Here is a 20,833-nt window from a genome sequence, read left to right on the forward strand (position 1 = left end):
CTTCACATTGCCCTAGCAGCCAAGGCAATGGTATTTGACTTGTTTGACTTTTTTTTTTTATTCATAAGAAATTACTCTGGCCTTCTTTTAACACTTTGTTTTACAGCAAGTCAGCTTTGGCCTTTACTCATGCTTTGTTCCTAATGAGCTCCTACCCACATGAGTAGTCCACCATGCACTCAGCATTCCACTCCCAGCCGCCCCGGCCTATTTGGAGCTACAGGCAAAAGCCCCACTGTTGTTTACTTGTGGGCTGGTACTCTTCCACCTTTTGATGATTATAGTCCTTTGATTATAGCCCTAAAGCAATTTTAGTCATTTGATGCTTTCCCACAATATCTTCCTCCCTTCCCCCTCAAAACATGCCCCAAGGGCAGACAAGCTCCCACAATTCACTGGGAAACACAGAGCAGCTCAGTTTACTGCAGCAAAAAAGCTATGGGAATAAGACACCAGCAGTCCTAGCAACGGACATATGGGACTGAAGTGCCTAGGTACACAGTGATCCAAGCAGCTTATGAGTGCACCGGGCCTGGGAGCCCAGGTTAGTCCATCTGGGCTGCATCTGGCTGTGTTTTACATACACCACTTGTGCACAGAAGAAACATGCCAACTGAACACCAAACTCATTCATACACTACAAGACTGCTACCCAGGGCTTACAGAAGTTTACAATTCACAAGGATGTGTGTTCTCAAAAAGAGTGAAGAGCTCCACATTTAGGAAACAGGAATTACAGATAGTGAATGAAGGTAGTCCTGCAATTATACCAGATGAATGAGTTCAACAACCTTACAGTAGGATCTTACCATGAAGTATGTGTGTGACATTGGGCAAGTCATAAAGTGATTATTTCCATCTCTGACGTGGAGGAAATACTTAGCTAGCCCTTAGTTCTGAAGCTCTGTTCATTAACCTTTGAGCACTTGAGACTGACTGTGCTTCAGAATTAAAGCGATGTAAATATTTATCTGGGAAACGGGAAGAATAAAATTCTGTGAGTAAGAGTCAAATTAAAACTAACCTCAGTTTTAAAAACCCGTCTTCCAGTTGCTTGACTGTTCTCAAATAGCAGAGCCTCGATGTTACATTAACAGGCTTCTTCCTTTTTAATTGCATATAATTTTTCTTGATATGTCTGTTTAATACTGGCAGTTAAATGGATCATTAGGATTGGAAATATTCATCTCTTTGGAGATAAATAGGATGGAGCGGGGTAAGTTTCTGTTTTCAAAGCTGCCATTAGCCTGCTGATAGATTCCTTTAAGGCATTAACACAGCAGCAGCCAAGACTGGCTTACATTGCTGAAAAAAAAAAAAAACAACAAAAAAACCCCACCAAACATTTATCCAATGAGTTTAATTCCTTTTTCACTTACCTACATAAATCTTTGCAGCAATCTTTGCAGGTCAGGCAGTACTCAATGTTATGAAGATACAAACAGAAGAGTCATCAGCTCCTGTACTTCCTTTTATCATGTGTTATCTGCCACTACACTTCCATGACAAAGTGATAGGAGGGTGTTGCACAGCTGACTTCTGGAGGAATACTGGATTAGAAATAGGACTCAGGCTCTTACCATCTTTTCCTCCTTTTAACACCTCCAGCCAGTCCCCAGTCCCCAACAGGACTGCAGTCCCTCCACACAGCATTCACAGGCTCTGGGCTTAGCCTGCCCCGTCCTCTCCCTTCCCTTCCCCTACTCTGCCTTAGACACCTATTTCATCCTCAGCACTGAGAGCCTGTGGCAAGCAGAATCTTTCAGCATATCAAACTGTTGTGATAGGAGGAAATTAAGATAAGAAACATTGTTCCAGAAATTGACATTTAAATAGGTTTCATGGCTGAACAAAGGCACTTCAAAAAAATAAGTCTTTACATAAAAACGAAATTAATGGTGCTACACACACCTTCTCAACAGGGTCCATGCAACCGCTCTGGTTATGATAACGCAGCTTGACACACTCAGTCTCCAACACACATGTTAACATACCTCACACCCCTACATTACAGCCCTATTTTGAGACGTGGAGCTCTCCCCACAAGGCCAAACTTCTCACAGTTGCCCCCAACAGCCTTAAGACACACCCAGGACTAAAGGCTTTTATAAGAATGTATCCTAAAGCAAGCTCTGCTCACGGGCGAGCCAGTCCCAGAAGCCAAACTCACTTGAGTGCCAGGGCCCCAGGGGGCCTGGCCCCGTGGAGCTCCACCATGGCCTGGGACCCCACGTCAGCCCTGGGGGCCATCAGCCCGTGCAACACCACAGCAGGGCCGGCCTCCAGCTCTCCCCAGCCCTGCCCGGCCACTGCCCACCCTGAGCCAAGCCCACATCCCAGCCTGGCCTCGGCCCATCCCCAGGGAGATGCCAGGGGCTGGGGCTGTCCCAGTGTCCCTGGCTGCCTGCTCCTGGCTGAGGGGTGGGACAGGCCCTGCCTGCCAGGCCCTGCTCAGGCAACCTGCATGGCGCAGGTGCAACACGAGCACACTGGGTGACCGGCAGCAAGGCCCAGGGCCGCACACTGCGCCTGAGCCCCCCACGCCCCACACAGCACTGCGAGACCACTGCACAAAACAGACAGTGAGAAGCAAGATCGCTCACCAAACACTGTTTTTGTAGGCAGAGACATCCCCAGCTAAGCTCAAGCAAGAAACGGCTCCCACCCGACACTGGGGAACCAGCCACAGGGCTGCTGCTGACCTTCCTCCTTTCTCAAGGGTGCTCGGGTTTTCCTTCCTTTGCTGCCAGCCAGCCTCGTCAGCAGTACCGCTGCTCTGCAGCCACGTTTTGACCAGAAATCGGCTTCAGCATCACTGCTGCTCCACCCTGAGCATTACAAGATTTGAGAGGGGAGGGTTCGTAAATTAGGAGAGAGGAGAGAAGAGATCATGCTCCTTTTCCCCCCAGCTTCCACTCCATGTCTTATTTCCTGCAGCATCTCAGACACCAAGTCAGAGCAATGCCAAGCAGGCATGTCTTTGCATGTATTAATTCCCCTCCTATAACACACACCCTCCACTTGCTATTATTCTTCCCCTTCTCCTTACCCTACAGCAAGCAAAGACTCCATCTACAGCAGCTGAGCTGAAAGCCAACTACCCCTGCGCACAGCTCCTCTGCGAGCCAGTCTTTAACTCACAGATGGCTTCCCTTCTTTCTACCTCGTCTATGTATTTTGTCTTTTGGGGCAAAAAAATTCCCAGGGTAGGTTTTAATGCAACTTTCTTCATGTTGATTTGCTACTGACTGCTTGAAAAGAAAAAAAAAAAAATCAGAAACCTGAATGACTGCTAAAAGAAACAATCATACAGGATGGAGTCAACATGAAAAACAAGCCAGTGTGGGAGGACAGTCAGACATACTCTTAACTTCACTGCTTTTATGCTTAACACTGCAGCTGTGAAAATCAGAAGGGAAGAAACCTGCTTTTTCAAGGCATAGCCAGCCAGTCTGCTGCAGTGTTTCAGAAGCACATCCCTAGTGCTCCTGTTCAGCACTGTAGAAATAATTGCATGCATAGTTCAGGTTTTGCCTTTTTGTAAAGATTTTTTTAAAAAGTCAAAAGCATGAGAAAATAGCAGTAGTCTGGAATAACAGCAGATGCCAGGATGTGACAGGGTAAACAGGTCACTTTGAGACTAATGTTGAAAGACCATCGTTTTCTAACACTAACTGTCTGTACCATAGCTGGAGTATGAAAATTAAGTGTTAAGCTGGGCTCGGTGAGTGGAAAATTGCTTCTATTAAAAATTTGCCTTGTAACATGCCTCTAAGAGGCACAGAGTGCAGAACATCAGCTCAAAACGGTCTATTATTTCATTTTTGCTATAGCCTGTACCTCAGACATTTGGACCTGGTGGTTCCTGTTCCATGAGAAACTCCTTATGACCGTAAACAATTTATCTTACTGAACATCTGTCAGCCCAGAAAAGTCTGAGGAAAAGCCATTTACAAAGACCATTTCACCTGTTGGTGATAGTCTTGGAGTGAGGTGGCAAATGCACAAGTGTACCTGAAGACGCTTGCCCAGATATGATACAGAAGTTACAAAAAACACTGGACAAATTCTTTAGAAGCATTTGGATACATCATGTGCCTTCAGAGTTAAAAGTACAGACATCCTCACTTAATTGTAGAAAGGCCAGCAGTTGTTGATAGTGATCATATTACTCTTCCTTCCAATCCACTTTCAGTGGACTCTCCAATACTGGCATTGCTTTAAACATTATTCAAACAAGCTTTCCTAAAATACAAAATTCCAACACCCACTTGTCTGAAAAGCAACCTCTAGAGCAAGAGAAGCAAACTTATAACAAACTGTCAATCTCATTGTCTCTGCAACCCCCAACTTCTGAAGTTCTCTTCCACTACTACAGTGAAGATTTCTGTGAGTCTTGAGAAAGACAGAAGGGGACAAGCTGGATCAGGGACTTGGGGGCACAGGAAGAAAGGCTACTGAATAATTACTTATATTTATCAAATCGGCACCTTCTATTGCCCATACTCCTGCTGCTAGAAGCAAGCCAGCAGAGTTTAGGCAAGGAGACATATACCCACATACCTGGATCAGAAGTACACTCTAGTGAAAAAAGTAACATGGAAAAACAAAGACAAGGCAGGCAGCCTACCATATGTTTTCTATATGCATTCTACCATCTCTACCTTACTTCTGCCTCTCCAGGTCCACCCAACTTTCCATTTTCTCCTTCACTTCTCCAATCTTTTCCTACCTGCCTCTGATAACCCAACACTTAGCGTTGGTTGAGAAGCAGTGGATATCCTTCTACCACCTATTAGAGATGGACAGCAGCAAGCTCTAAAGGAGAGAGGAGTATTTGTTCTCCACTAGTCAAAGACATGGTGTTCTGGACAGCACAGAACTTGCTGGCACAGAACTTCATCCCCACTTGCTGGCAGTGGAGAAGTAGGTGGAGGAAGGGTGGGAAAATCCCCATCTCCTCAGAGCCCTATCAAAAACTGCAACCTTTGCACTTTCTAGGACAAGGGTTGCCAAAAGAGTTCCCAACCACTCCATCCTCTCAAGCACTTAAATTTCAGAGCAGTTCTCAAGGCAGGAGATGCATCCTTGTGGTATGTATCCTAAGAGTAAATTACCCAAGAGCCACAGGCAGTAAAAGCAGGGATGTAGCCAGCAGGTGGAGGTGTGGGCAAGACACAAGGTGGAGCAGCAAGTTCTCTGGGATTCATGCCATTGCTACTCAATTATGGAAAACAAGCACCACAAGAAATACAAGACCAAATGCCATGAGATTCTGAATTTTGAGAACTCTACACCTCATGGTGCCCATAACTTTTATTATCAAAGTCAATCCTCTGTTACAATGGCCGCAGCTCTCTATTGTCTTTATCACAACACAGAATAAAATCAATTGCTGGGAAGATGTGACTATAGTGAAAATACTTTAGGACACCAAAATACCCATTTCCCCTCAAAAAACTGCCAATAATAATACATCACATCAGGCATTCCATTCACCCATAAGGTTAATTTAAGAAAAAAAAAAACAAAACACTTCTGCTCATTATGCAGAGAAAGAATATTGCACTCTGCAACTGCAGTGTCGTTAGTAAGCATAGAGAAGGAACTGACATTCAGTCACAGTCAGGTTTAGACTTCATTTAGCCTTCTTTAGTACTAACATTGGTATTTTACTGTTTTCATAACTGAACTGTCAAAACAACTTCAGCTTATCCAAAAACACCCATAACATGCTGGTTAAGGAATTGTTGTCTAATTTGTGCATCTCTACAGAAGTCTAAAGGAATCACTAGAATGTAAAATTGCTAAATGAAGAAGAGGCATCGATCACAAACTACACTGAGCAGAGGAAGAGAGAAGCATTCAGCACTTCCTAACCACAACCATGACACGGATCCAATCTCAGCAAGACATTTGTTAAGAATCAAGTGCTGTCTCCAAAGCAAATGCCTTGTGTTCTTGATATATAAATAGGACTTGCTAAGTCTATGTTCATTGTCACTTCTGTTAAACAAAACACTCCAAAGCAGATAGGAAGGACGCATCATGGTTTTTGTCATCATCCACTTTCACAGAGGGCAGAAATAGTTTGGTATGAGCAAATACATGTTGTACTCTAAATCACTGTTACATAGTCATCCTTGAGAAGCACAGGAAGTTAAGCCATCAGGAGCTTTCTAAATAGTGGTACTTTGAGGATTATGCCAGTGGAATGACTTTCCACATTGCAGTCACAGGACATCCCTCCCTCTGCCTGATTCACAGTAGCAGGTCACTCTCCACCTCCAAATAACAGAAGCCCAGTTGACTGCTTCTCTGCAATTTGTACATAATTCTGCGTATGGGAAAAATGCAATAGTTTGGTAACAGCTAAGCCCATACTGTATTGTTGCACCACATGGAGAACAATGGTGAGCCAGAGAAGCTGAAGAAAGGACTTCTTGTCTAAGAGAAAAAGTGCTTGTGAGAGCAAGCTGCGCTACATGGAAGCAAAGTTTGAGTGTGCTCCAAGCTCCACAGCTAGACAACACAGGAGGAACATGCAGGTTTTCTACCATTACAGGCTACCTCACCTCATCCTTGCATTTCCACACTAATACAGCTTTGCTTGGAAAGCACGTGCCGTGCTTGGAACAGACTTTCTAGCCTCTGGAAAGATCCATTTTCCTTTCAGAAAGGAATAAAACTCATACAACACTAGCTTAAGTTTCCCAAGTGCTGGCCTAGCACTTTAGAGGAGCCCTGAGATTCATCAGTTTTCTCCTTCATTCACACCATGGTGGTGCCACACTCTCTCCTAGTGTGACCCCTGATGACTGGCACCACTCCACACTAGGTCAAATTTGACAGATTGACTGCCTTCTTTTAAGAGTGGAGGTGAAAAAGACACAAGGAATACAATTTAAGAAAACATTTCGACCAAGCAGGATCAACACCAGGTCCTCTGCACTATGGGAAATTAGGCTAAACACCAGTGCAATTAAGTAGGTTTGCCTCTTGGGGCACTTCAAGGATTAATTACTCCATCAGATCGCTTGAAAGAATACAAGGAAAAAGCAAGCAAGATGAGGCCTCTAAATGGCTCTCCTTACCTCAGCTTCAGCAGCCCCATAAAAATAATCTGTTAGTCTCCAGTATTGATTTTCTCTACGCTGAGAAGCTGTGTGTAAATTGACTTCTGCAATAAAAGTCATACAGTATGGGTACATCAAGCAACAAACACACTCATGGTTCTCACCACATTTTTGTCTTACCAGCCAATTAAAGTGTTATTGGTTGGAATAAGAGACAGTTTTCAAATGTCAGTATTTCTTTAGTCAGAAGTATTAGGTCCTGTCAGATTTGACATTGGAGACAAGTCTGCCTTCTGAGGCCAGGAGGAATGTTTTATTCAGTGGTACCAAAACAAGGGCTCTTGCATCCCACAGAATCTAGGAGCAACATAATTTTCTTGAAGAAATTTAGTCTGTAAGAGATGTTAAGAGCTTCTCATGGTTTGTAGCAAGTCATTCCTTCAAGTGGTGCCTGGGCATAGCGGTATGCTCTACACAGTGATGACTGCTGGACCTCTCCCTCCACCCAAGACACTAATTTTGAGCAGCAGACAGGCCAGAGACTGGCAGTCAGTTTTGGCCCTGGTCCACTGGTGTCAAGAAATATCAGCAGGAGTTCTAACACGCTTTAAAGCAGACACTCCTTTTTCCCAGAGGCAAGAGACACCACTTCTACCTTGCAGTCTGGGGACTTGCCCAGGGAGTGAAGAGTGCCTGAGGGATCTTTAAAATTAATTCAAACAGCTCCAGATCTAGGAAGTGGGATAATCTGCTGTGACTATCCCACCACGGACAACAAACCCTGGGAGAAGGGAGCTAAAGACTGTATGGACCCCTCTTTGATTCAAGTGCTTCTTCTCACTGTCAGATTCCCAAAAAGGTATTTCGGCACACAGTCCTGCCTCCTCCTACTTGCTACATCCAATGCACTGCAAACTACTAACTCAGAATAAGAGCCAACAATTTGAATATCAAATGTAGTCATTACATATTTTAAGGTGAAATCTGATATAAACTTAAAAAAAAAAACCCAAACAGGAAAAATTGTTCAGAGACCTACTGAAAAAGAACACAAAGGGGAAAGGTTGTTTAGGTGTTTGCTTTTAAAAAAGAAGTCCCGGAAGCCTCCATTGCAGGCAACCCGAGACAAGACAGCCTCCAGATTAATAAAGTAAAGGATTGATATCTTGCTTCCTCATAGAAATGCATTCTTTGGTTATCAGAATTACTTCAAGACACTAAAGCAAATCTTCTGTGCAAGAATTTGGTTTTGATAAACAAATAGCAGCTGGACACCTATAAGCAAGTCAATTAAATCTTTAGCTACATAGACTAGTAAACTACTACTACAGTAACAGCTGAAGTAAGAGCCAAGGTGCTTCTGGCTGCCAGTGAGCTAGTTCCCACCAGCACTCTTCCCCACATTAGTTTCAGCACTCAGAGAGGATTCAGTTTTCAATATTAAGAGGAGGAATTCAACCATAATCCAAATTTAGGGAGTTTTTTTAACTTTCTTAGAAAGAAGACTAAGCAGTTTTGCCTCAGTGCACCTGAAACAGGAATACAGAGTTTGACAGTAGGCCTAGAATGGCATGATTACTACCAGCATAACAGAACCAAAAAGACCCAAGAATTCATTCTAGAACATCTGGACTTCTTTTCTGACAAAAAAACCTGTAATGTGCTTCAGGTATTATCTTTTAAAATGTAAAGCAACCAATTGTAAAAGCTCAAGGCATTCTTTGTGTTTAAAGTAAATGTGTCAAAATGTTATATATCAGTCACCTAAAGTAGAACAAATCATTTGTACCATGCTAGAGTTAATTTAGGTATCTACTTCAAAGAAGTTATCATTCATGTGCTAAAATAAGTTAGGATTTTGAGCAGCTAACATCATATATTTTCCAAGTACAGCTAAATTAATTCCATGAAATATTAGTGAGCGCATTTCTCCCAGAGTCTGCAGACATCTACTCAAAAGACAGATTTTGTTATAAGGTAGTAAGTGACCCACAGCAGAATCACTGTCTTGATACTTACGCCCCTCTACTGTGGTCATGACTTGAGCCTGATGACGCTCAGAGTAAGGACAGACAGTAAAGTGCATTTATAATCTATTTAAACTTCACCCCAGAGTGAAAGTCCAGGCAAGTCCATCCCAAGCAAGCATTGGTCTTGTGTGTATGTTTTCCTATATTTTATGAAGGGGGTGGGAAAGAGCCTAGTGTCTAAAAGGTTTAAAAGGTATATTTAAATCTATGAAATAATGTGGAAACACCATATAACTGAGTTACTCTATTAAAAAGTGATACCAAATGCAAAGAGCTTATCTGCAAATGAGAAGGCAGACCCTGTGACCTAGGAGATCCTTCCCAATTCTGTGTTCTGGAAAGTAATCCTATTAAGACAGTCCGATAAAAGGATTTTCATTAGGCATTGATTGTGCCATCATTTGCATTTATGAAGCCCAACACACAGGACTGAAGTGTGCGAACCCCTTGTTGGCAGCACACTCAGAAAGGTGAATTCATCTTAGTCACCACTGGAAGTGTCACCTGTAGACTAGCACCACCGCACAAGCTAGCTTACCATTAGGCCACTTTAAATCAATGCTATCTTTTGTACTAGCTTTGCTCCACATGCTGAACAGAATTGCATTGAATTAAGCTACCAGCATTCTAATAATTAAAGACCTATAGTACATGTTATGATTTTTCTCCAGGTTTAGATCCACTAGATATGCGCTACTGATAAATATCACATGGATTGAAAAGATACAAGATGCCTTCTGGGGCCATGATCTGCATGTTCCCCAAAAAATAGTTTAAAGATGCCATGTTGAACTGGTTCCTAGAATAGATATCATGCTCCCTAGGGGGGGAAAAAAAAAAAAATTAACAGTTCTGCTATTCAAATGTGGTCCTCAGAATTAAATACTTATCACTTCAAAGAAGATTTGATTTGTTTCAGTGTGTACCTCTGCCCAAATGTTTCCTTCTTCCAAGATCTTTAACAGGCTAAATTTATTCTACCTTTGAAATATAGTCATACTGCTGCTGTACGGACTGCATACAATTAAGATTTTTATCCCCCCTTCTCCAACACTAGTAGCTTCTAGAAATCTTGACTTCGATCATTCCACATGTCACACAGGGGGACAGCAAAAGAAACTGCCAGTGTTTTACCACAGGCAGCCAAAAGTTGCGGTGACACAGATGGATGGCCACGTCTAACCTACTCAATATGTGCTGTCAAACAGAAGTTTCTAGAGTTAGATGTAGGGAAGGGAAATAAAAAAGGAATGGAAATATGATAACTTGGCTTTCTTGTACTGCAGGTAAGACACAAGGCTGCTGGAAGAACAGATTGATATTACTGCTGCTGCTTTATCACCTGTGGTGACAAGAGACAAGGTGACCATAATTCAGACTGAATCAGGTTAGAGACAGGATAGCATATTTTTTTCATCAGCATCTCCTGTACTCTCAGAAAACTGCCTCACACATTATGCACAGTACTATGAACTACAAAATTGTTCAGGTTTTTTTGGTTGGATCTGGGGCCAAGTACAGTGTCTTTTAAGTGGCTAGACATAAGCTCATCTAAAGGGAGAACTACGAGAATGCAAACAGGAGTTCAGCCAGCCTTTGCAAGGCATGAATCAATAGAGAATTAGTTTAGTCTCGTGACAACCCTAAACTGTCACACTACTTGTTCTTGAACTAAGCCTTCATTTTAACATCATCTTTTTATTTAGATACAGCACCTATTTAGAAACATTCCCTATGCCTTTTAAGACAAGGCAGATGTGCCATAAAATACATATTTTCCTCATTTAAACAGGGTTATTTTTGTTTCAGGCATTTGCACAGATTAGATCAGCTAATGCAAAGCTATGAGAATAACGGGAAAGATCCCACTCTGTCAGAATACAGAGGTACAAGGGACCAACAGTGCACAAGTCAGCCCAGCATCTTCAACAAAGTGCAACATAACCAGCTCTCAGCTATCTGTGGATAGATCATCCATGTTGTAGTTTAATTATGCTACAAGTACAGACACATCCAAGCTCAAGTCCAAAAGCAACATAGATGATTGTGTGATGAACTTGAGTGGGAGAAAGGGGTAGATTAATGACCGATTCCCCCTCTTCCCCCTTCAGCTGTATGCTCACTGCATGATTTGCAGCATAGTTGACGATTTTTTTTCTTAATCCATGGTTTTTCCATTGTATCCATGTTCTCTCTTCCACCCCCTCCCCACTCCCCACCCTTGTTACCCTGGATAATCAAGCACTGACTATATAAAGCAATTTGCCTAAAGGCAGCAGAGCATTTGTAGCCACAACGGTTGGAAGCTACTGTTTATAACAAGTACAATTATAAAAATTTAAGTGATGTAAGCAATCAATTATTTCTCTGCTATAAAACAACCACACCTACTGCTTCAAAAAGACCAGTTGAATCTTGAACGGAGAGGGAAAGGACAAAAGATTCACTACAGAATAGCTGATGGAAGATAAAGATTTATGTTGCGAAGCTTCTAAATTAGAAGTCAAGAATATTGCTGCTACTTAAGATAAAACAATGGACCATGACCAATGCAGAAATGACATCCAGACTATACAAAGTTCAAGTAGTAGAAAAATAATTTTCCTGAATTCCTTTGAGATGTAGCGCAAATTTTGCATGTAAGAAGAAGGAAAGTACCTGAATGGTGGTACATTTCCTACTACATTAGGGTCTTTAGAACCTAAGGTCAGAGTTTAAGCAGCACATTTAGGGACAAAAGGCTCTGGCCTCATCGCCGTCAGGTGCTTGGCACCCTCACAGGTACTTAAGCCCATTCCTTCTCTGAAAGCAGCAGCATGCATTTTACAAGGGTTGTTTTACAGCTACATGCATTTTATAGGCCATTTCGGGCTTCCTACTTTCTACTCTTGGGATTCAAATGCCTTTCTGTGGTTGCCACATGATATAAGAAGCCTTTGCTACACCAGTGTTGCCTATGTCCAATGAATCTAGACTGTAATACTCGATTTCCTGAAGAAATCCTTTATTACGCTTCCTACTGACTTGCATCCTTTCAAGGAGTGACACTCTAATTCAGAGACCCCTCTCAGTCTCTCTCCACTTTTGATCCGTTTAGAAAGGAGTCCACACACAATTACCATTTGTGAGATCTTAGTCCAAGTTAGAAGTCTACTGAAAGAGTCAGTCAGTCAGCAAATGTTTGCTGCTGTAGCGTTTTATTCAGTGGATTTCCTTACCAAACGCCTTTCTGAGAAAGGAATAACAAATTTCAAACATTACCTCACCATAGCCTGAGGAATAAGTAGTACCTGATCATACCATCAGGTCCACATCACTACATGGCAGCCTTAGCAGCATGCTGACCAGGCTGTTTTGGAAAGGATGGCATGTTTGGGTGTGGGGGGAAGTGTTTGGCCCTGAAGTCCTTGCACCATTTTATTTGGCATTCTTCCAAATCCAAAGCAAAAGAGATCACTGGTAACCACGTCAACTGCCTCAGACACACAGGATCTGTGGGGTGTGCAGAGCCACTGACCCATGAGTGAGTGGGCTGGAGAAGATGGTCCATACTGTGCAGAAGGTCAGTGCCCCATATAAATACAGTCCCAAATAGAAGGGAGAGAAACAGCCACAACTGAGTCCATCAAATCACAGGATGTGCCCATTTGGATGCAAATGCACAAACGAACTGATACCCTGTACAGCCATCCAGTTATTCAGCATATGCAGCACTGCTCTTGGTAGACCACCAATACCCATCAGTCTGCAAGTAGATTCAGTATTGAAAAAATGTTCTGAAAATATAGTCAAGGCAACTAATTTGTTCAGAGCTCAAGGTTAAGTGACTAGAATCCCTCTTGCAAAAATCCATCCTTTTCAGAAAGCCTGACACAAGACAGACAACTCACCTTCCCTACAACCCTCAGTCCACCTTTCACACCTTGCCACTAGTTTTTCCACTGTGGCCAAAACATTTGTGTAGCAGGAGAGGAAAGGGAAGGCTAGGAAGTTTTCACTTTTACTTACTCTCTCCAGCCTAGATAAGGGCCTTCTTTTTGTCTTCTCCTGTCTAGCACCAACCAGTTCAAATTGAAGCGGGTACAGACCGACAGACTCTCTGATGCTATATGAGGGACAAGCTGTCACTGTTAGCACATCCCAGCAGCTTCAGGAAGACAGCCAAAGAGGGTGTTCTCCAGCACTGCAGTCACAGAGGACCCAGGGGAAGGGAGCTCAATCCATGCAAGACCAAGTTAAATTGCTCCCTTCCCTCCCATACCCCACCAGTACTTTTTTTTTTTTTTTAAACTAACAGTCACAGATTGGCCCTGCCAACATGAAATCCCTTATCCATTGCAGAGCTTCATGCCACTCTCGTCATTGCAGTACCCATATCAGGAGGTGGAAGAGAATCTTACATATGACAATTCTCAGTCCAGCATGGCTTTGTACTCTTAAAGGAAAGGCTTGAGGGGCTTTTATGGGCAGCTCTTCCAGCTATATTTTCTTGTACGCTGAATTTTTAAACAGAATTCCAGGGTATTTTGCCCTGGAGTAGAAAAGGGGTAAGCTTGGACATAATTCCCTACTACTTCCAGACCAACATCATATCCTTTGCCAAGCACTGATTTCCGTACATGAGGAGACATACTCTAATAAAATAGTTGATTATCCAGCTAAACTCAGCTCTACCTCATATTAGCAGGCAAGTCTTATATTCAACTTCTAGAGTGGAAAATCTAAGGGCTCATTTGATTTGTACATGCAAGCCTCTAGATTAAAAAACACTCAGCAACAAACCTATAGCACAAGCAAAATCTTCATTGTTTACTAATGCTGTGCAAAATCTGCGTGCCCTCAATGCGCTCATTCCAGCATTCTGCCATTTATAGCAAATGCTGTAATTCTGGGTAGACAGGACCCCTGAGCACACTAATTCACCTGCAAAGTTGAATGGTTTCTGGGGACAAATCCAGTGGCCCTTTTTTCTTCTCCATTTATAAATTTGTACAAGTTTGGCAGGTGCACACAACATAGATCATACAACTGGAAAACTAGATTGTCATCACTTTCATGCTGAACTACAAGTTGCAAACCATTAGGGAATAAATAGTGATGATGTAAGTTGTTCTGTGCAGCATTATTTAGCAATTCTTAACCAATAATGGACTGAGCCCAAAACATGAAGCATCTGTTGAGAAACTATTTTTAGAAACAAGATACCTAGTAAAGGTCAACAGTGCAGTCAGTTCAAGCCCTGCAATTAAGGCACTCCATTTTCAATATACTAATCTGTGACCACAACCTCGGTTTCAGCATTTGTAGAAACCAGAACAAACAAGTTATAAAACTTTTTTTTTTTAATGAAGCAGCTCCAGGAGCAAACAGCCAGACTGACACTCACCTGAAGCACTTGACCTGAGTACATTAGCCTGACAGGTTTTGGTGCCAAACAAATCTTGCTTAAGAGTCTCTGGCCCTGCTAAATTTTTCTACCTAGGTAACCCTTTACCATTCAGGCCGGTTTTTATCCCTCAAGTCCGCATCATGTGGAAGTAACCCTTCTAAAGCTGATCTTTGTATCACGGATCCATGGTCAACGTCAAAAATAGTCTCAAAGAACTCCTTCTAAACTACTTCCCCCCAACTCCATTATCCTGTCCAATTTTTAAAACTAAAACTGTACCACTAAAGACAAGATCCACTAGAAAAAGAACAGAAACAAACCTGTCTCCTTATTTCTCAACCTTGTCTCCTAAACTTTTTCACCAAGCCAAGACAGGCTTATAGCTGACTTAACTTGCAAGTACTTGAGAGACAATGAATACATGTTTAGCTTTGAATAAAGGGAGTCTTTCTGCAAGTATCCACTTACTAATGAATCTCAGCATAATTTAATAGAAAACATTATTTAAATGGAAATAGAGAGCAGGCACTACATGTACGCAGTCCCACAAAGAGACACCCAGGTGTTCTTGCAGACTTTCAGTGCACCGCGCTGCAAGCACCCTCTACTTATTTCTGCTCTTCCGAGGAATGGAGTGCACTACTCCTTAGAAACAGAGCTCCGAATCAGAATAGCAACGGAACACTGACACTGGGTAGCTCTTCCAGGATTAGCAATTTGATGGCTATTTCTGACATTCTGGAAGATCTCGGTTTCAGAACTTAAGCGTCATCACATCAGGAAGTTATGGTAGATCTTCCGCAGGAGTTAAAGCGAGCAATTCCCACCTCCCCCCACCCCAACCTGCCTTCAGACAGGGTTTTTAACTGTCTGCATAGGTGATTTTCAGCCCAGAGCTACATCTGTAAGCCTAAGAGTAATTCAAGCAGATTCAAGCAAAGCATCTTGCATTAAATGGCTACTGTCTTTAATCACTACACTCATCATGCATCTTCAACTTTATTCTGATAGCACATTAATTGCTTGACCTTTTCACTACTGTCATCCGTGCTGACACTGGGTAGAGTTCATGCATAACAGGAAAGAGCAGAAGAAGACTTAAACATTTTGCCCTCAACCTTCAATCTAAAAACATTTTCATCTGTTGTGTCAAACCATCTTTTCCCCTAAAAGTCACCTTAGAAACCAAATCGTCAAAACAGTTTTAATGCAGCCACATATGGTGCCCACTTTAATGGGGAGCCCTCCTTCTAAAGCAGGCCTCCTATTTCAGTCAGAGGTGGCAACCAAAATAAGAATGAAAGATTTTTTTTTTTTTTCCTCCAGCAAGCCAGTTATTTGAATACTGTGAAGAGCAGCAATAATTCCTCTGGACCTTGGTTTGGGCCCGTGTATCACACCCTTTCTTACACACAGAAAAACTATGCCTGTATGTCAAAAGCACACAGCACAGAGCCCAAACAGGTCTGGTGGTTTTGAACAACGAGAGTCAAACCAGAGGCAATAGATCCAGTAGGCCTGCTACTCAGTGCATTATCAGCTCATGCAGACACAAAATCATCAGTTCATGCAAACAGCTGCAAGTACTTCTGACCTCAGAGAAATCCTTGCAGGCTACAGGCTACATGGCCTAACAAATCATGAGGTTGGAGAAGCAAGTCACACCAAGATGGAAGACTAACAACGGCTTATTTTTAACCAGTTTCCATTCATATCTTTCCTTCCCTTAGTTCATGGATGTGAATAGTTAAGGTTTAACTTGTCACATGCACATTTTTTTATGAGGGCAAGTCCTTCTGACAAATTTGCTGATAAACTGGTTTTGAGATGAAAGGAAGTTTCTTTAAACATTCGTAGTATGTATGTGCTAGATATTCAAGCCTGGTTATTTAGGCCCTCACATCCACTTGAGACATCCACACCTCAGGGACTGTCAAACTCTTGCCTTCCTAGCTCTGGGATACCCGGGAGCCCTGGGGTGAGATGTTGGCTCCAGAGATGCTAGCTGCAAAATTCACGTTTGGCTTCAACAAATCTCACTTCAAAAGTCTCTAATAAAAGTGAATTAGACTACTGATGGGAAAAGTATGTGCAAACTGCAGTTTAGACTTAACATTTTGATCCTTTGTAACAGTAAATACTCAAGGTGGCAGGGAGGTAGGACCCCCTGGGCACTAGAAGGTGTACATTTCTGAGGAAGCTTTGACAAAACCAAGTACTGGTACTTCCTTTACATACGACATTCTCATCTCTATATGGAAGACAACATGTTGTTACTATTCCTCTGAATAATCCTGAAAAATCCTCCTGCTCACTTGTCCTCTACAGAAGAAAATTCATTCTGGCAACACTCGCTTTTTGCCCAGAGCAACAGAAAAACAGGTTTTGCATCTACAAACTAGGTACCCCCCTGCCCAGTATTTTCTATCCTCATCCTAGTGACCTTCTAACTGCTCACTGAAATTTCCTGGCTGGTACCTACCCCGCTCCATGGGCTCGCGGGGACCGTACCCGCACCGGCGCCCTTCCTCCACAACAGCCGCCCCTGCGCAGCTCCCCCCCCCCCCTCCCCCCGCAGCACACCGGCGGGCTCCCTTCTAACGGGGACCGACCCCCCCGGCCCGGGGAGGGCGCCTCCGCGCCCCGGCCCGCCCTGCCCTGGAAGTCTGCAGGGACAGCGGCCCCCGGCCGAACATCGCCCCGGGGCGCACGGCCGCGGGAACCCGGCGCCGCCCGGTACCCCCGGACCTGCCGCAGCCGCCGGCCCCCGCCCCCCCGGGAGAGGGGCCGCTCCGTGCACGGCCGTGTGGCAGCCGCCGCCTGTCCCCAACGGGCGGTCCCTTCCCGTTCACCTCGCGGGGGGGGGGGGGGGGTGGTAGGAAACACCTTCCCGCCTTCCCCGCGGGACAGGGGACACCTTCCCCCCCCCGCGGGGCACCGCAGAGGCGCGGGGCGGCGGCAGGAGAGGGGGCAGCGGGCCGGGAATGTCATTTGGAGGTGGCGGTGACAGCTCTCCCCTGCCCGCAGCCGAAACGCGACTCGGGGCGGGAGGAGGAAGATGCCGGGGGGGGGGGGGGGGGCGAGGGCGGCAGCGGCGGGCGGGGGCACTGCGGCGGCCGCCCCGGGGGACCCCGCCACCCCGGCCCCGGCCCCGCACCTCGCATCCGTAGAGCTGCCCCAGCTGCTCCACGATCCACTCCTCCAGCACCAGCCGCTTCCGCAGCTCCTTCCGATCGTATTTCACCGTCACTTTCCCTTGCTGGTGACGCCGCTGCTGGACCTGCACCACCGCCGCCGCCGCCGACACCGGGTCCTCCCGGGAGGCGCCGCCAGAGGAGCCGCCGCCGCCGCCGCGGGGGGGGCTCTGGAAGAAAACGCGGTTCCCGCCGCCGCCGCCCGCTGCCGCCGCCTCGCTGCCCCCGGTCGCCACCGACATGCTATGCTCTGCTCTGCTCCGCTCCGCTCCGCCGCGGCTCCCGCCGAGCCGAGCCGAAAGGCGCCCGCCGCTACCGCCGGGCCGCAGCAGCCGCCGGTTGCGCGTGTGCCTCGCTCCCCCGCACCTGCCGTTTAAAGCCTCTCATGGCAGAGCGGCGCAGCCGGCCCCGCCGCCGGGAGGGCCGAGCCCAAACCGGCGGGGGGCGGGGACAGCCGCGGGGCGGGGCGGGGCGGCACGGCTCCGCCCCGGCCCGCCCCCCCGCGCCGGCACAGCGTCCTGGTCCCGCAGCGGAGCGGGGAGCGGAGCGGGCAGCCACCCCGAGGGAGCCCCGGTGCCGGCGGCGGAGCCTCTGGGCCGCCCCGGTGCCAGCGGGGCGCGGGCGGCTGCCTCCTGGGCGTCGTCGGAGCCGGAGCGGCGTGCGGCCGCGGCAGGGCGATCCCCGGAGGCTCCCCGGGGACTTCGGCTGCCGGGTGGTGGTTTATGGCTTTTTTTGCTTTTTTTAAGGCAATGCTGTAGTGCCCCGTCATGCACGCTACGTTTATAAATATTGTTTATCTGCAGCATTAAAACGCTGAATGCGATCGTTTTCTTCTCTCCGGGGCGGGGAGGGTGGGGATGCATGATTTCAGGGCGTGAACCCAAACAGAAAGCAAATACTTCGAGCTATCAGCAGTTAGCGTAACAATTAGCCATTTGGAGATGGCCGTCCTTCTAAAAGGCACCGGTTAGCGTTAGTGTTTACAGCAGCTTTGTGTCCCGCAGGAGGCACCGCGTGAAATCACCCGTGGTCCATCCCACGCACCAAAACCTGCCTGTGACTGCAAGCAAGTAGCCAAGATAACCCAGGCGCTGGTTAGGGGTCCCGGGCCGTCCCCGTTAGCAAAGAGTTTTGCCTGCGACAAGGGGCAGAAGCCAAGCCCCTGCACAGGCAGACTCGGGACTGGAAGTGCCCGGTGTCCCAAAGCTCGGGTACGGCTGTGGGGACCGTCCCCTGCCCACGCTGACCTGGGGGAGGATGACTTAAGTCAGCAAGGGGCAGAGGGGAAGGGGGCACGGATCGCTGGCCGTAATTACCTGGGCATGTCTGCTTCGGTCAAATCCTTGCCGCTGTTCGGCGTGCCCGTCTGGTTGCGGTGGCATTCCAGCCTCTTCTGCTCTCTGCATTCGACACACCGCTGAACAGGAGGCTAGCATGAGGCATTTGAGCCTCACCAAGCTATTTAGGTAAAACTCAGCTTGTGCTGCTAAAGAGGTCATAATCCAACATGATCAAGAGATAAAATCTTCTTATTGGTCTTAAATGCTATGATAGCTTTAGATTTTCATCTAAAAAAGCACCAGCTCTTCAAAGCAAAGCATACAAAGTTAAGTTCCTTATCCATATTTAGGGACCACATGATTTTCGGAGATACTGAGCAACTGCAAGCAGGCATCAGCATAGTTCGCACTTGAAGCCTGGACTGCAGGCAGAGCTTGAGAGAAAGCCACATCTCACAACTCTGACTTCGCCTGTCCTATCTGCTGGGCAGTCTTCTCTGCCATTACCCAAGGAAATCTCGACTTCCAGCTGCAGCTGGGTAGTGCTGCCTGCCTGGCTTTTATAAATCTGGGCTTGGGTAAATACAGAAAGAAAATACCATTGTCAACAACTTGTTCTTAAAGAAACCAAAAAGATGGAGAGGAATTTTTGAAAGAGGGGAGCGGCTGTCTTTTAAACTTCTGTGTTTGGAGTGGCCTATAATTTAGGTCTTCAGCTCTGCATGTCATGTTGGAAGTCTGGTGCTGACGTTCTCAACCACAAAGCTTGAAACTTTCCTCTTTAGAGCATTTTCATCTTTATAGACTGATTCTATTTTCAGTTGCTGAGAAAAAAAATGGATTAATGCAAAAGAAGGTAAATATTGCACGAAAGGCTTTTTAGAGCCATACTAAGCATCATACTTGCTGTTCCATAGGATATAAAGCAGGAATACCCGAATTGTCACCATAATAGGACATTTTCTGGAGCCAAATGAATGCTGAAGTGTTCCACACTGGAACTAAGCTGGCTGGAAAATACTGAGATTTTTGTTCCCTGCTGTAGCAAATATCAGGTGTACAGATGGCTAAAATATTCTCATTGACTCTGAGTGTGAGAATCCAGAAAGTCTCAGCTGAAGGACTTTTTCAATACTTTTATTAATAGGACATTATAATCGCTGCAGACATTTAAAAGCTGGCACCCGCTATTAAAATAGCACTTCTGCAACACTCCTAAAGTAGAAAATGAGGTACTGGTGATTAAAAAGCATGTCCTCAGAGGCTATCATTTCAACGTTACAATTCTAACATAATGCATAGTGGTTGGTAAACGTGGGTGGATGAGAAACTGGTAGAACTGCCAGCATTGTCATAAGGCAGTTTTATGTGCCATTGGTTTTTTCATTCAGTTTTCGAAGCAAGTGCATTCCTCAGGAAGCCAGGGCAAAAAGTGCTGCCAAGAATCTTTCCTGCAACGATTTTGCTTCATTTGAAAGAAAGATCTAGTTGTTTAAAAGTCAAAGTTGAGCAAAAACCTTTAGATCTGCTAACATCCTGGGAACAAGCAATGCAGCCCTGTGCGGGCACAATCTCTACTTCACTCCTGAGTGGCTGGAGGCGTATGAGAGCATTTCTTGGAGCTAGAAGTCTCCTCGCAAATACTTCTCCATACCACAACGGAACCATTAATGGTTACAGCCATAACAAAGACATGAGCTAATGTGGCTGAGGGAGGAACAATCCTTCCCAAGCCTTTAGCTCCGTTTTCAGACCTACCTTGAGGAATGAATTCGGGGCATAAGAGATCAGGCTTCAAAGGCGAGGGTCTTCCAGCAGCTAAATCAAAATCACAGTGCTGCATTTCACCTAAAGCTAGTGGTTG

The 20,833-nt window shown here is 45.4% G+C and overlaps 1 protein-coding gene across 2 annotated transcripts in view; it reads right to left on the reverse strand.

The window, feature by feature from the left end:
* Positions 1 to 17,937, reverse strand: part of PPP1R14C (protein phosphatase 1 regulatory inhibitor subunit 14C) — a 53,497-nt gene extending 35,560 nt beyond the window's left edge. For both annotated transcript variants that reach the window (XM_052784740.1, XM_052784739.1), the window contains exon 1: positions 17,653 to 17,937. In XM_052784740.1, coding sequence (XP_052640700.1) covers positions 17,653 to 17,931 — 279 coding nt within the window. In that variant the 5' untranslated portion in view covers positions 17,932 to 17,937. The remainder of the gene's footprint in view (positions 1 to 17,652) is intronic.
* Positions 17,938 to 20,833: the final 2,896 nt, after the last annotated feature.

The sequence above is a fragment of the Harpia harpyja genome, chromosome 4 (assembly GCF_026419915.1).
Source record: "Harpia harpyja isolate bHarHar1 chromosome 4, bHarHar1 primary haplotype, whole genome shotgun sequence".
Lineage (NCBI taxonomy): Eukaryota > Metazoa > Chordata > Aves > Accipitriformes > Accipitridae > Harpia > Harpia harpyja.